The sequence below is a fragment of the Myotis yumanensis genome, unplaced genomic scaffold, assembly GCF_028538775.1.
Source record: "Myotis yumanensis isolate MYYU_CA2020_CCGP unplaced genomic scaffold, mMyoYum1.0.hap1 SCAF_2, whole genome shotgun sequence".
Classification (NCBI taxonomy): domain Eukaryota; kingdom Metazoa; phylum Chordata; class Mammalia; order Chiroptera; family Vespertilionidae; genus Myotis; species Myotis yumanensis.
Genome location: NW_027223753.1, coordinates 158,930,569 through 158,945,146, shown reverse-complemented (window position 1 = coordinate 158,945,146; position 14,578 = coordinate 158,930,569). Strand labels below are relative to the sequence as shown.

The window sequence follows — 14,578 nt, the reverse complement described above, 5'->3', positions numbered from 1 at the left end:
GACTTTCCTAAAATCTCTCAAACAAGCAGCAGCTGGCATCAGCATGTCCAATACCACTCAATAAGAGGTCCCAGGCTCAGCACTAGCAGCAGCCTGCCCTGCTTCATGGCTTGGCCTCTCCTGAGCACTTCCAAGCCCAACACAAGTAGCAGTCATCTGCAGATCACTCTGTAACTCCTGATGGGTGGCCCTAAGCATGGCACAGGGGGATGACTTTTCATCCCCAGGGGGCCCCAGAGCCAGTGCATCTGGTAGATAGCTTCAGACCATTCCAGATTACAACTCTATACATCCACTAGTGACACACTAAAGGGACAGATTCAGTGAACACCAAAGCCGCACTGAAGTAAGTCCTGCTCCATAGGGGTGTCTCCTGCACAGCAGCTCTTCCACTGTAGTCGCAGCTGGTCCTCAGAGCCAATTGGCCTGGCGGGTCAATTCCTCCCAGTGATGCCAACAGCAATCAAGGCTCAACTACAAGATAGTGCACACAGCCCACACAGGGGTGTACATGAGGCTGCACTCAGGTGACTGGGAAGGCTGAGCCACTGGGCCCTACAGGACACCTACTACACAAGGCTACTCTACCAATTCCAGGAGACATAGAAATTCTATCTAATACATAGAAAAAACCACAGGGAAACAGCCAAAATGCACACAGAAATGTTACAAATGGAAGAGCAGAAGAAATTCTCCAGAAAAAGAATTAAATGAAATGGAAGCAAGCAAACCACTATGTACAGAGTTCAAAACAATGGTTATAAGGATGTTCAAGGATCAATGAGAGCTTCAAGGGACTTAGTGCGAATTTCAAGGAACATCAAAAACATGAAAAAGGACCAATCAGAAATGAAGAATACACTAACTGAAATGAAGAATAATTTACAGAGAATCAACAATAGACTTGAGGAGGCCAAGAATCAAATCAATGATTTGGAAAGCAAAGAACACTCAACCAGAAGAGCAAAAAGAAAAAGGAATCCAAAAATATGAAGGTAGTGTAAGAAGCCTTTGGGACAACTTCAAGTGAACCTACATTTGCATCATGGTGGTGCCTTAGTGCTACCGCATAGGCAGGAGGGGTTCCTGCCACCACCACTGTGCTCACCAGCTGTGAGTGAGCCCGGCTTCTGGCTGAATGGTGCTCCCACTGTGGGAGCGCACTGACCACCAGGGGGCAGCTCCTGCACTGAGCATCTGCCCCCTGGTGGTCAGTGCATGTCATGGCGACTGGTTGTTCTGCCAGTCATTCTGCTGTTTGGTCGATTTGCATATTAGGGTTTTATATAGGTAGTGCAGCTTTGAGCTACAAGTGTGACAGGGAAAGGGGAGGGGAGGGTCTACAGCCCGGCCTTCAGGAGCTCTAAGTCTGATAACAAGGTAGCTGATCTTCTATGATGTTACAAATAGCTCAGCCTTTTCCTGGGACCAGAAAATGGTCAGCATTCCTGAGGCAAACTCTTTCGGGGAAGGGAGGTGTCAGTGTCTTGGCATAGCAACCAAATCAAAGTGTGTCCTGTCCTTGGTCAGTTCTGAAAATGTATTTCTTTTCTGAGTAATGGACCCATTGAGGCATCTTATCATTTTACAATCATTGTGTCATCCTCCAGTTTCCCAGGGTCTGTACGAAACTTCTTATCTATAGTTAGTGAAGTGAATACTTATTAAACAATTGTGTCTCTATTCTTATTATGTGCCCTTCCCCACTATCATTATGACAGGCATGTCCTCGGAGCTGGGATGGCTAAGCAGGTAATACATAACAAATCTCTAACTTCTCATCTCCCTAAATCTTTCTATTCCTTCCTCTACAAGTAAGAGGGTCCTTATGTTTATCTGGATAAAGAAAACTTTCTGTGAAGCAAAGGCCCTTTGGTGAGCAGCTACATAGGACACAAATATTCTGACACTATGAGTTCATTCTGAGAGATCCCTTCACATAACTCTTTCTCCAGAACAACCTGTTACCAATTCTCATTTTATCCCTTTCATGTCCATTGACTGTCCTGCCAAATCATTAGCCCAGATCTATGTCTTATAATAGAGCTGCTCCACAGGCATCTCAACTCAGCGTAGGCCAGAAGTGAATCCAATTTTTAGTCTACCAACAACAAAAAGAGAAAATAATTAGGACTCTACCAACTGCACGTGACAGCACATTGAGTCCAGAATCTCTGTGAAGTGCACCTATATAATAATAAACTGAAGTTTATATTCTTCCATCTCTGGTCTAGTACACTCATAATTCAGTTCCATGTATATTCCTCAGGTTCTTGCTGATAAATACTAGTGCAATTTTGTAATTCTTGCCATGCAGCCCTCTTGCTCCCCAATTAGACTTGGCAATTGGCCCCATGGATGTTTTAGGATTTGTCTACAGTTATAGATATGGAGGCAATGAAGGAGAGTGGAGCAGGGCATGAGGAGAATTGGTGCTCACTTGGCAGGAAAGCACCTCAAATGGGATCACTACAGGGTCTTTAAGCAAGGCAGGCTCATCATCAGCCAGGGAGGGTAAGAGGCTTCTTTTGCTGTAACAGAGGCTCTGTGGTGTTTGAGTTAGCAGATACTTGGAGTCATCTGAATCCTTCTAGGGTGACCATCGCAATTCTTGAGTCCCATTCTTTCCCATTTGATATCCTGTCCCTTTATCTTCCTCACTTTTCCCTGAATGTCTGTCCTCTTGTCTGTTTTTATCTCTTTCTATTGCTCTTTTTTTGGTGTGTCGTTCTTTTAATCAGTTCCGCTTTTCTCTCTGTATTTGCTCATCTGTCTTTTCTGCTGACCACCTTGTGTTACAGGATTATAATTTCGACCCAGTGTAACTTTTGCTTATACAAAGTTGCCATGGTTTCAGCACCCCTACCCTCAACAATCTACACACCTTTCAGTTAAAGTGCCCTAACTCTTTGAACCTTTGTCTCAATTCTAAATTCTTGAGGAACTCTGATGGACCCACTTTGCCAAAGTCCTCCCTTGGTCCAAACTCTAAGGATGACAGGGTTACTTAGTATCTAGGACTTCCCCTTTTCTGGGTTGTGGCTGGAGATTTTCTCTAGGAGAAGGATTTGAGTAGGGAGAATCCAGTCCTATTATAGTGTCCTTCTTGCTCTTCCTCAATATGCCATTACTTCTTCAAGACCTTTGCACTCTCTGTAGTCTTGACAGTCAGTCAAGGTAAGTGAGGTAAGTTTGCACACAGGTAAGGTAGATTATTCATCTTTGTTTTTCCAGTACCTAACTTAGTGGATGGCATATAGTAGAACTCACACGAGTATTTGGATAAACAATAGCTCTCTTAAAAAACTGGAGATGTTAGCCAGTCACATGGTTAGAATATAAGCCTTCATTGTGATGTAGTTGCCCCAAACATCTAATGTTACCTGTATTAATAGATGTGTATTGTTTGGAGAAAGGCTGATCCTAGTTCTTCTAGTCACACCACTTCTGGAATGTTGTATTTGGCTCTAGGTATCACATATTAAGAGGGATTCAGATCTACTGGTGCATTTCAGACAAAAGATATTTTTCAGAAGAGGAAACACGGGGTAGTGCAAGGAGAGACTACGGCCTGTGAGGAGCAGCTGAAGAAACTGAGAATCTTTAGCCTGATGAATACTTACTTGATGATTGGGGAGGAGAGGTGAAAGCTCTCGACAAATAGCAAACAGTCTGCAACGTGAAAGAGGGGGTTACGCTTATTCTTGTGAGCTAGAAAGAAAAGAACCAAGGTGGGAGGCGGTTTCAGAGAAGAAGCTGTAGTTGGGTATATGTAAGAATTCCCTAAACTAGTGTTCTGCAGAACACTATACCATGTTAGGCTATACAAAGTGTTTTTGCTGCAAGATTTCTCAGAATCTTTAATATGCAAATGTTAAGAAAAAGATATAATATGCCCCATTCCCCAAATATATTTGTCTATACAAACTTTTATTCACCGAGCACTGTTAACATCTCTTCAAACAATATTTCATTGACCAGATTGAGTTAAAGCTGCTCTGGTTCACATCAAGACACAGCATCTGGGGAAACTGGGTGGTGTGCTGTCACTTCAGTACTTCTGAAACCTTGGACACTAAAACTTAAGTATATGATGTTTGGGAAACTGGAGCAACTTCTCTTACTTGTTATGTTTAGTGTGAGATGGAACGCAGTTCTAAATGACAATAATGGAGCAAAACCAATGAAAATGAGGCTCTCTCGTCCAGTGGTTCTGAACTTTTTTCCCTAGCAATACATCATAATGACATTCCCATTCCTGTCCAAGGATTCATTTATTGTGTGCAAGGTAATGTTTCTCACCTTTTCATTGACACAGAAACAAACAAACAAAAAACCTTCAGATTGTTCTAGGATCCTCATATGGAACCATTCCCCTCCATTTGAGCATCACCATTTTAGAAACTCAAAACTATAGTATTAATATAACTTTTTAATAAGAAAGAAATTCCCAGGCCTAAGTGAAAAAATGGTATTTAAAAATTGTGAGGAAAGTAAGATAAGAAAAATTATCAAAATGAAGCCACTTAAATTGGGGGAAAAGGAGACATATGTAAAACTTTAGACAATAAAAAAAAAATCTAAAAAAATGAAGCCACTTATTTGAGGCTGAAGGGAATAAAACAAAAGGAAGATGGATTCATAAAAAGATTGCTGTTATTAAATATTTGTTGCAATAAGTAAGACATGATGTAATAATGAGAAAATGCTGACCCAACAACATTGAAAGGACAGGGTTTCAAAATTATAATTAGTGTCTATACAATTGTTCACAGGACATAAGCCAGAGCTGAAGCATTGTAGTCACTAAGAAGAATGTGCACTACAGAAGAGGGATTCGTCAGGATTTTCACAATTTATACCCATTCCTGTTTCCCAGAACCAGATGTACCAGTGTGTATTATCTTTAATTTGATTTCCAAAGATCTATCAGTGCTGAGAAAAGGATGTTTGGATTGGTAGATAAAATAGTGTAATTATAAGAAAGATGTATTTTCTCCTGTGTTAATAAAATGTCAGTCTGTACTGAAAAATTTACTAAGGTTTTATCACACTTGGATAGTTGATAAGCCAGACCCTAGACCAGATCACACCAGATATACCAATTCTTGAGGTCCTTGTGAATAATTCAATTGCATTGCTAATGAAGAAACTTGAAATACCAGTTCTCTCTTATTCTGCAATTTTGCCCCTAAATCAGCACCTCAAAAAGTTGGGTCTTCTGTTCTAAATAGCAGGTAAAGGAATTCCCACATAATTTTGCATATGCACAGAGACAAATATCAATTATACATTTGTGTTTTCTTGGCCATTTGGAGACCCAGGCCAGTTTCACCAACACAACACATGGTTTACTGAGTTCACTGATAAATGGGAAGACATAGAGTCTCGGGGCCTCACTCTTTAAAGGACTGGAAAATACAGAACTGCCTCTATCATGGAAGAAAAGTGGAGGAGACCAGCTCATATATGATGCCACCTCACTCCCCTAACCAAATGGAAGGAAAAAATGCTTGAAGTTCAGTGATGGCCAAGACCAGAGTCAGGAATCTGGAACTGGGCAGAGTCCCAGGAGTCATTAGAGCTTTGTGTTCTTGGTCTCCAGGTTTATTGTGTTCTCTTGGATATGGGGAATCTTCTTAGCTGCTGGTTCCTGAATATCCTCTGACTTTAGAGGAACATAGTAGTAGCCCATGATGGAGAAGATCAGGCAGACCAGCAGCAGGAGACAGGAAAACAAAGTGAATTCGACCCACTGCAGGAAGAAATATATATAAGAAAAAAATATGGTGAAATCTAAAACTAAAGGGATCTTCAAAGGGCGAGAATGGAGGAGCAGATTGACCCAGGCTTGCCATTTAGACAGAGGTTGGCTAGGAGAAGACTGGGCTCACTCACCTTTCCTCACATGGGTATATGGTGGACATTACTGATACTTACATATGTCTATTTTTCTAGCAAGGTCTGTGTGCGTCCAACTCGTCTATCATGGGGAATGTGGAAGACAGAGGGATGGAGGAGGAGGAAAAAGAGGAATTTGAAGGGGAAACCTTGGGTAGATTACAAGCTCCTCTTTCTCTTGGATCCATACCTGTACCAAGTCGCTGAACTGTGCCACAGTAAGCACAATGAAATTGCCAACTCCAATTGTCAACAACCAGGCTGCCTGGAGTACAGATTTCATGCTAGAGGGAGCCTAGAGAGGACACAAGTTTGTCAGTAAACGAAATCCCTACACTACTCTCATGCCCCATGCATCTATCCAGAAAACTTCTTCCACAAAAGTTTCCAGATTCAACTTTTCCCACTGAGTTCAGCTATCACATTGACTCAAGGGGTATTAATTATGTTAATAGTAATAACAGAATGGAGCTCTTATTAATCAAATATTTTAACTCATATTATATAATCTTCATTACAACCCTAGGAGATAAGTTCTATTAATATTCTTATTTTATACATAAAAAATAACACTAGAGAAATGATTATTCACTTGCTCAAGATTACACAAAGGGTTGTGCAGCCAAAATTTGAACATAGGCAGTTTGACTCCACAGCCCTTATTCTTAATTTTTAAGTATCTTTTCCTAGATATCAAATACCATAGACTACTATGCTGTACTTCCATGATCATGGGAATCAAGATGACTCTCTGTTTAGGATCATGTATAAGGAATCTAAAGCCAAAATATATGAAGGTCTTGGCCAGGTCACATATCTATTTCAGGCAGTGCCAGGAAAATAATTCACCATCTTCTAAGCCCTATCTCCACCTTCATTTCCCACCTGCAAAAACCTACCTGAGAATAAGAAAATTCAAGTCCTGTGACAGAGAGCATGACCTCCCCAGCTGTCACCAGCACATATTGTGGTAGCTGCCATGCAATAGATATTTTGTTGGCCGGAATGTCTTCTGTCTTCCAAACCTGGGGACCCTGATGGGTGCTCTTAGTAAGGAAAGAAGAAATTGGTTTGTCAGTAGTCCCAAGTAAATATTCCTTACCTACAGCATTCTATGATCTTATGTCCATCCCATCTTTATATTTTTATCCTTTTACTACCTTCAAGAGATTGAGCAATTTCTACAGTTTCAGGTGTTGTTGTTATTTTTTTAATTTCTTTTGGTAACACTGCACTCACTAGCCTGACTTAGGATATTGACATTAATATAGTCCTTAAATGGCAAAATATTTTGTTATTATATGTCAAAATGACAAATAATCTTTGTTTTCTTAGGGCCATAATGAGACTGAAGGAGACCATGTCACCTCATAGCAATTACTCAAAATAAATTAGTTCTTCCATTTTCCCAGATCCTGTGCCTGCTACCAATGATATCGCTTTTTATGTCCCATATGGAGACCTCAGACATAAAGTCACTAGAACCTATCATCTTACACTAGAAATAAGTATGTGATCCTATCTTGCTACGAAATCTTCTTCTTTGGATTCCAGGATAGACACAGTCATAGATACAGCTACATGGTAGGAGAGTGCAGGGGTAGCCATGAGCTACTTACATTAGTAATAACAAACAGATAAGCTGCACCAAAGTTTAGTAGACCCAAATTCAGCGAAAAGTCATCATCTTCTGTTTTACAATGTACTGCAGAGTATCTGGAACAGGAGGAGGTTAGGTTAGAATAAACATCACAGCTTAGAAAAGCACCCCCATTATCACAAGAGTGATCTCATCTCTTTATTGATGGTGAATCGAGCAGCAAAATCACCCATTTCTCTTAAAGAGAGAATTCTCAAGGAGTAAATTATTTTCAGGCCAGATTTTTCTGCCCCTGGTCTGAGCCCCTTATTATCTGTCAGGTATCTTTTTTTTTTAACTTAAACCTGAATAAAGAAGGCACAAATCATCTTCTTTTATGGACACCAGACTCTTAAGTCTTATTAATTTTTCTCAGCATAAAACGGTGAACCCAAAAGGATAAGCCTGAAGTACTGATGTGCCAGTAGACAACAGCAAAGGATAGAAGTGGGAGTCCATAATAAACTTTGCAAACCTCCCAGAGATGGGCCTTATTAACTTCATAGCAATCATGATCTCAATATACCTGTGTAGAGAAAGGTGAGACTAAGGGAAGGAGGCAAGGGTCAAAAAAGAGCTGGAGTCTGTGTATACTCAAGATTAGCCAAGATATACCCACTATCTTGATATACCGCCACCTATATGCAAAGAAAGCATTTTAAAATTTGTTGATAAAAGTAAAATGTTCAAAGGGTAATGAGTGTACTTACTCTCCTGTTTGTACAGTTCTGTAAGCAGACACACCATAGTCTTCACCAACATTAAGTGAGATATCTGCACCCAGGTTGATGTTGACCTCTTTATGCAAAGTGTTAAGGAACCTAAGGGTAGAGACATGGTTACAGATCAGACAAAGCTTCCCAAGCAACAACACATGATAAAAGGATAAGGGGATTTTTCTTTTGTTTGCCATTATATCCCAGTGCCTAGAACAGTGCCTTGGTACATAAAAGGTACATCATGTGTATTGTTAACTGAAGGAATGAATCAACTCAAATGTAAAAAGTATCAATGGTCTTCTTAGCTGTCCCTAACATTCTCATTCCTAAGGGAATAGCTTTCTATCTGCTATACCCACACCTGATCTCTAGCTGGATGGATACTATCCCATGGCAGTCTGAGTTTCCTCCCTAATCCAGCTTAGGTGCATCCAATATCTTTCCCTCTTATAATGGTGGGGTTCACCAACTGCTACTCCATTAAGAAAAATGATTATATAAATATATACCAGTATGCTCAAACCTCAGAGGGAAGGTAAGGGAGGGTGGGGGTAAGGGGGAGAGATCAACCAAAGGACTTGTATGCATGCATATAAGCATAACCAATGAACACAGACACCAGGGGAGTGGGGGGGGGCCTGTGGGGGAATAAGGACACATATGTAATACCTTAATCAATAAAGAAAAAAAACCTGATACTTTATCTTCTTATAAATGATTTGACTTATGCAAACTCAAACTCCCAGCCCATAATAGATCCATCATTATTATGGAGTCTGCAGACAATCCTGGACCCTTCTAGAATGATCTTTTTAGTCTTCTGAACCTAGGCCTCTAAGTATGGGTTTGGGGTACATTTCTATTTTGATAGCTTGTGCTTTTGTCTTTGGCCCATGGCATAAAAAGGGCGGTTCCCTCTAGAATCCTTAAATTGACTCCTGGATTTTTTAAATAATCCTGCGCTAATCTAGAAGTTTCCCCTTCCATCCCTTCTGAAAGTTCCTGTGGCTCTCCAACCCAGGAAAGTCCTATCAACTTTTAACAACAACTACCTACTAGTAATCTTGATGGCCATACGCATGTGCATCTGTCCATTTCATGTCAGATTCCTGCCACAGAAAGCAGGTGACCTCTTCAGTGCCCCAGCTCTGAAACTGTCCCAGGCTGTCTGACAAGACCTTCAGACTTTTCTGAATTCACAACCAAGTCTTTTGACTCCAAATTATCACCTTTACTACACCAAGATGCCTCTATAAGTTTAAAATAAAAACTATACTTTACTTTAAAAACACAGTAAAAATAGAAGCTCAACTACCAACAATGAAGCATTACTTGCTTACTTCTAAATTTCTCTCTGGTCATCAGAGAGGGGAAAGTACTGAGTTATTTTCCTGAGAACAAGATAAGTGGATAATAGGAAATGCATGCATCAGAGCACAGGAGACATACACAGACACAGGGTCATCTTTGAATGCCACATGGGAAAGCAAGCCTATCTGCTCTGTGTCCTGGAAAATGCCTTCTGACACCCATGCCCCTGACATCCCAGGAGAAAATCCCTGCACAAGACAAGTAGAATGTTCGGCCTCATTATCCGAAGCCCCACAGATCAGAAGAGGCCCAAGATTCATGAGAACAGAGTGGCCTGGGATTTCCTTGACATCCAAACCTCACGGCTGTCATCCCATTGGTTGTTATGTTTTCCGAATCCTTCACCTTAAATAAAGGAAAGTAAAAATCAGTTACAGCTGACAACAGGGAACCAATAATCAGAAAAATTTATCATTAGGCATATCCTTGGTAAGCTATTGATGAGCCAGTCATCACACTCTAAGATAACAATTTGGAACCAAGACCACTCCTCAACTTACCATCATGCTGGAAATACTTTCCCCATCTTCTCGAATGATCAAACTGTACCACTTCTTCTCCTCCACAGAATGCGCAGTGTAGACAGACAAATTGTGATATTTCAGGTGGAAGTGAAAATCCTGGCTTTTTGTCTTCAGGTGAAGTTTGGAATAGTGTGGCATTTTCTGTAAAATGAAAAACCTGTCACACTCACCTTCTACCCCATTTTGGACATCATAATCCCATAGCTTCCCATTCGAGTAACCTCAACATTATCTGTTAAGCTAATAATTCCATTTTTATGAATATACCATAGGAGTAATTAGAGAGATGCATAAATATTCATGAGTAAGGATATTCATCATAGGATTTACATATTATAATACTTATCATTACAATAACTTCTGATTTTAAAATTATTGCCATTATACAGATGCTTAAATTGAAATTTAGAGATAAAATAACTTGTTCAGGGTCTTGTAGCTAGGGAGTGACAGAACTGGAAATCGGACTGGGGCAGTTTGACTTCACAAATGCATGCTCCACAAATGCATAATGTAGTTAGCCACTATATTATACTGCTGCTTTGGTGCATAATCAGAATGTGTTTCTAATTCTTTCAAGTCCATATCTCACCTGAAAAGATCTGATGGACTCTGGCAACAAAGAATTGTTGTCATCTCCCACCACTGTCACCTTCACCTCATCATCTGCCAGATTCAAGACTTGTAGGAAAATCTCTTGGGAACCTGGCTGGGGTGGAGCCATTTCCTTAGGACAGAGAACACATGTTAGAATCACTAATAAACAACCCTGTGGATACAAGGAGAACAGATATCTCAGTCCTATCTCTGACAGCCTAGTCCCGTGGTCGGCAAACTGCGGCTTGCGAGCCACATGCGTCTCTTTGGCCCCTTGAGTGTGGCTCTTCCTAAGCCTTAGGAGTACCCTAATTAAGTTAATAACAAGGTACCTACCTATATAGTTTAAGTTTAAAAAATTTGGCTCTCAAAAGAAATTTCAATCATTGTACTGTTGATATTTGGCTCTGTTGACTAATGAGTTTGCCGACCACTGTCCTAGTCCATCTAATCAGGACAACACAGTTTTCTCCCACTAAAGACCATTTGGCTTAGGAAACTCTGAAGTCAGTCTAGAGGGGGAAACACCAGCTCAATGCAGCAAGCACAGGTGTCAGGTAACAACCTTCATACTTTTTGACTCAGCTGTGGCCTCGTACATCATTCCCCAATAGTGGCCATCCAATCTGTCAAAGGGTATATGTGTAAGTATCTGGCAAGGTATCATATAAGCTTGTGTTTCCAAAGAGATGGCTGGATACCTTGATATAAGTGTTTGGAAATTCCTTGACAATATATTCTGAATCACTCAGGTGGGAGCTGAGTCTCCTTTTCATTGCTGCTCTACCTCTGTACCTACTCATTTGAGTTATGCACCTTCTTTACAACAGGTACTGTGCTAGGTCCCAGGGAATCAGAAGAGTGAACAAGATAGATAAGGTCCTGTACTCATGGAGCTTAAAAATTATTGAACTCACATTAATTTTTGTCTCTACAACTGCCACAACTGCAAATGCCAGGCACGCTAGGATCATACCAACAGCCATTTTCCTAAGCGATCTGCAGAGAAGAGGGAGAGACATTTATATCTAAACTTTATAGTTTAATGGATAAAATACACACACACACACACACACACACACACACACACCGGCCTACCATTAAAGACCTTTCCTGATTTGGCCCCGATTACTTTCCAAAGTATTTCCTAGAACTCCCCTTCACACATCTTTTCTTCTCCCTTTACTTGAGTCGCCATGAATTGTTCTTTGTAATACACCACATTCCCCACATCTATCTTTGTTTATGTTTTTTCTATCCATCATGTCATAATAACAAGAAGAATAGTATGCTGTCAGATTAATTGAACATTCACCATATGCCAGGCGCTATATATTATTACTTCATTTTCCTCTTGTTCAGAAGTTTTTCTTGACCCTGGCAGCAGACTTCTCTACCCTTCCCTGGCACTTTGCTCCCTTATTAGGGCAACTAACATATTTTACCTCGTGTAATAATTATATGTGCACATGTTCCACCTCCTCATTAAACAGTAAACCTCTTGAGGGCAAGATTTGTGCTTTTACATTTGCATGGCTTGTTGCTGAACCCACTTCAATGAATGAGTAAATGATAAAAGGCCATTTGAATCTGGTAAAGTGGTCATTAAATGGAAATTGCTATTAAATCGGGAATTAAGAGGCTTAAAACACTCCTCTGTCAAACTTATCAAAGAGTAACAACCACTTCTATGGGAGAAAGCAGTAAAAAGGGACAATTCTATCCCCACTCTTACCAGGCCCCCTTACTTGTTTTATAGGGACAATAGGATATTTAAAGGGATTCATTGTCATCAAAGGCTTTAGACTTCTTTGAAGAGGCAACATTCAAGAACAAAGCAATAAGTTGGTTTAGGAGGCCCCTCTCACATACTCTTGAGTTTCCATGAAACTTAGACATACCCCTTCAACATTGCACAGTTCAGACAGCAGTACTGGCTTAGACTCCCTACAATAAGAATTAATTCGTTCTAATTCCCATCCTCTGATATTCATGATGTGTAGTCTAACGTGAGTAAATAGAACTAGAAAAAAAATTATAAAACCAAAACAAATCATCACTAGGTAGAAAACTACTGACATTGAATCTTTATCAAACGGGACAAAGATTGAGTCAGTCTGGAGGAATACAGGCATAATGAGCACTTACGAGAAGTTGATTCCACACTTGGAGACCAGAGGATAAATGACAAGGTCAAACAATGGGATGAAGATAAGAACCAGAAGGGGATTTAGTACCTGCAACACCATAGTAAAGATAGTTACAAGTGTTCTCCTATCATGAGTGTGAGCATGTGCTCTCATTTGCTTTTGTGCCTATTTTCTCACATCCAAAGACACTTTTCTCATACAAAGTACAAAATGATTCTATATCTCTTAGTCTGTTTACATCTAAGACTCTATTTCCCTTGCATAGCACCTTAGTTTCCAGATACCCCAAGGGACCAGAGTGAAACTGGTCCCTTGTTTTTCTGTCAATCAATTGGGTGTTCCCATTTTCACTTGTCATGTCCATTTCCACAGCCCAAAGGAAAATGTTAAGGCCGGAAGAAATGGAAGAAAGAATTGGGGATTCTTGAACAAAGAGTTAAAAAAAAGAACTAAGAGTCACCAATGAACAGAGATTCTGACTTCGTTGCTCATACAACAAAGCCTTCTACTTTCGTTGACAATATTTCCATTATACTGTGCCAGGGATAAAAGTCCAATGCTTATACTTTTCTTGTGAGCTCAAAACTTACTCTCCCTGGAGTTGGTCAGGAGCTACTTACTTAACAGAAGATGTAAAAGAGAAGTGTGGAGCTGAAGGAGAATATGTTCATCCCTATGCTTAGCACTCTTCAGCATACAAGGGAAAATAACATCAAATTATGGTTGGCAATCCTAATACTACAGGTAGAGGTATAAATGAGGAAAGAAATAAGTCCCCATGACTACAAAGAAGTGTCCTACCTGCATCTGGTCCGGCTGAAGCACAATAAAACCCTGAAACATTATAATAAATTAAATTTAGAGGTAGCTAAAGACAAGAAAAGCCTAAATCAACAATCTTGGTAATTAACAGGCAATAAAGATACTAGTAAGTTAAAATTCACCAGGTCTTTGGTTCAGCCATTATCATGCTTGTAAGGATATATGGGCTGAACAGACTGTTAATGGCTTCAGGCTATGTTTGCCTAAGGCAGATGCCCTAAGGCAGAATATTCTTTTCTATGTACTCTACTTTCCTTAACCTCGGAGAGAATAGTCAGTGTGTTTTTATTCATCTCAGTAACTGCAGTCATAGGTAGTAATTATGTGAAGGACAAGCTATCTGGTTTAGGGTAAAGATTCCCACTGATACACAGAGTTCTCCAGGGGGTCAACAGGAGGGTAATCATGGTAAATCCTGGACAACCAGAGAACGGAAAAAGGTAAACTTATATTTGACAGGCTGCAAAGAGGCTAGCTAATAAGACCCTACCCTCTTCACAACTGTGATGGCAGAAAAACAAGACAATAATCTAGAAAGTGGAATGATTGAGAACAGAGATGGAACTTTATGTGAGTTTGCAAAGAATGGAGGTTGGAAAGAGAGATAAAAATGCTTACAACTTTCCCAATTTTTCCATATCCATGTACAAAATATTCCATGTGCAGATCCTTTGCTGTGAATCCTGACTGGGATGGGGCCAGTCGTGTACTAGCACCATTAAACCTGTCTCTGCTCTGCGGGGCAGGCATAGATGGAAGAAAGCCATCACTATCCCAGGTCTGTATCCCTTTGCTGTCCTCTCAATACTTCCTTGTACACATTTAAACCTTTCCCATCCTTCTGTTCCTGATTTC

The 14,578-nt window shown here is 40.3% G+C and overlaps 1 protein-coding gene across 2 annotated transcripts in view; it reads right to left on the bottom strand.

Annotated features, from left to right (window-relative positions):
- Positions 1-3,831: 3,831 nt before the first annotated feature.
- The window catches only part of SLC15A2 (solute carrier family 15 member 2), a 30,278-nt gene continuing 19,531 nt past the window's right edge, over positions 3,832-14,578 (bottom strand). For both annotated transcript variants that reach the window (XM_070406294.1, XM_070406295.1), the window contains 11 exons: positions 13,703-13,735; positions 12,900-12,988; positions 11,669-11,750; positions 10,747-10,881; positions 10,131-10,295; positions 9,929-9,975; positions 8,251-8,361; positions 7,521-7,617; positions 6,801-6,947; positions 6,092-6,196; positions 3,832-5,755 (listed from right to left, as the gene is read on the bottom strand). In XM_070406294.1, the coding sequence (XP_070262395.1) occupies positions 5,579-5,755; positions 6,092-6,196; positions 6,801-6,947; positions 7,521-7,617; positions 8,251-8,361; positions 9,929-9,975; positions 10,131-10,295; positions 10,747-10,881; positions 11,669-11,750; positions 12,900-12,988; positions 13,703-13,735 (1,188 nt within the window). In that variant the 3' untranslated portion in view covers positions 3,832-5,578. The remainder of the gene's footprint in view (positions 5,756-6,091; positions 6,197-6,800; positions 6,948-7,520; positions 7,618-8,250; positions 8,362-9,928; positions 9,976-10,130; positions 10,296-10,746; positions 10,882-11,668; positions 11,751-12,899; positions 12,989-13,702; positions 13,736-14,578) is intronic.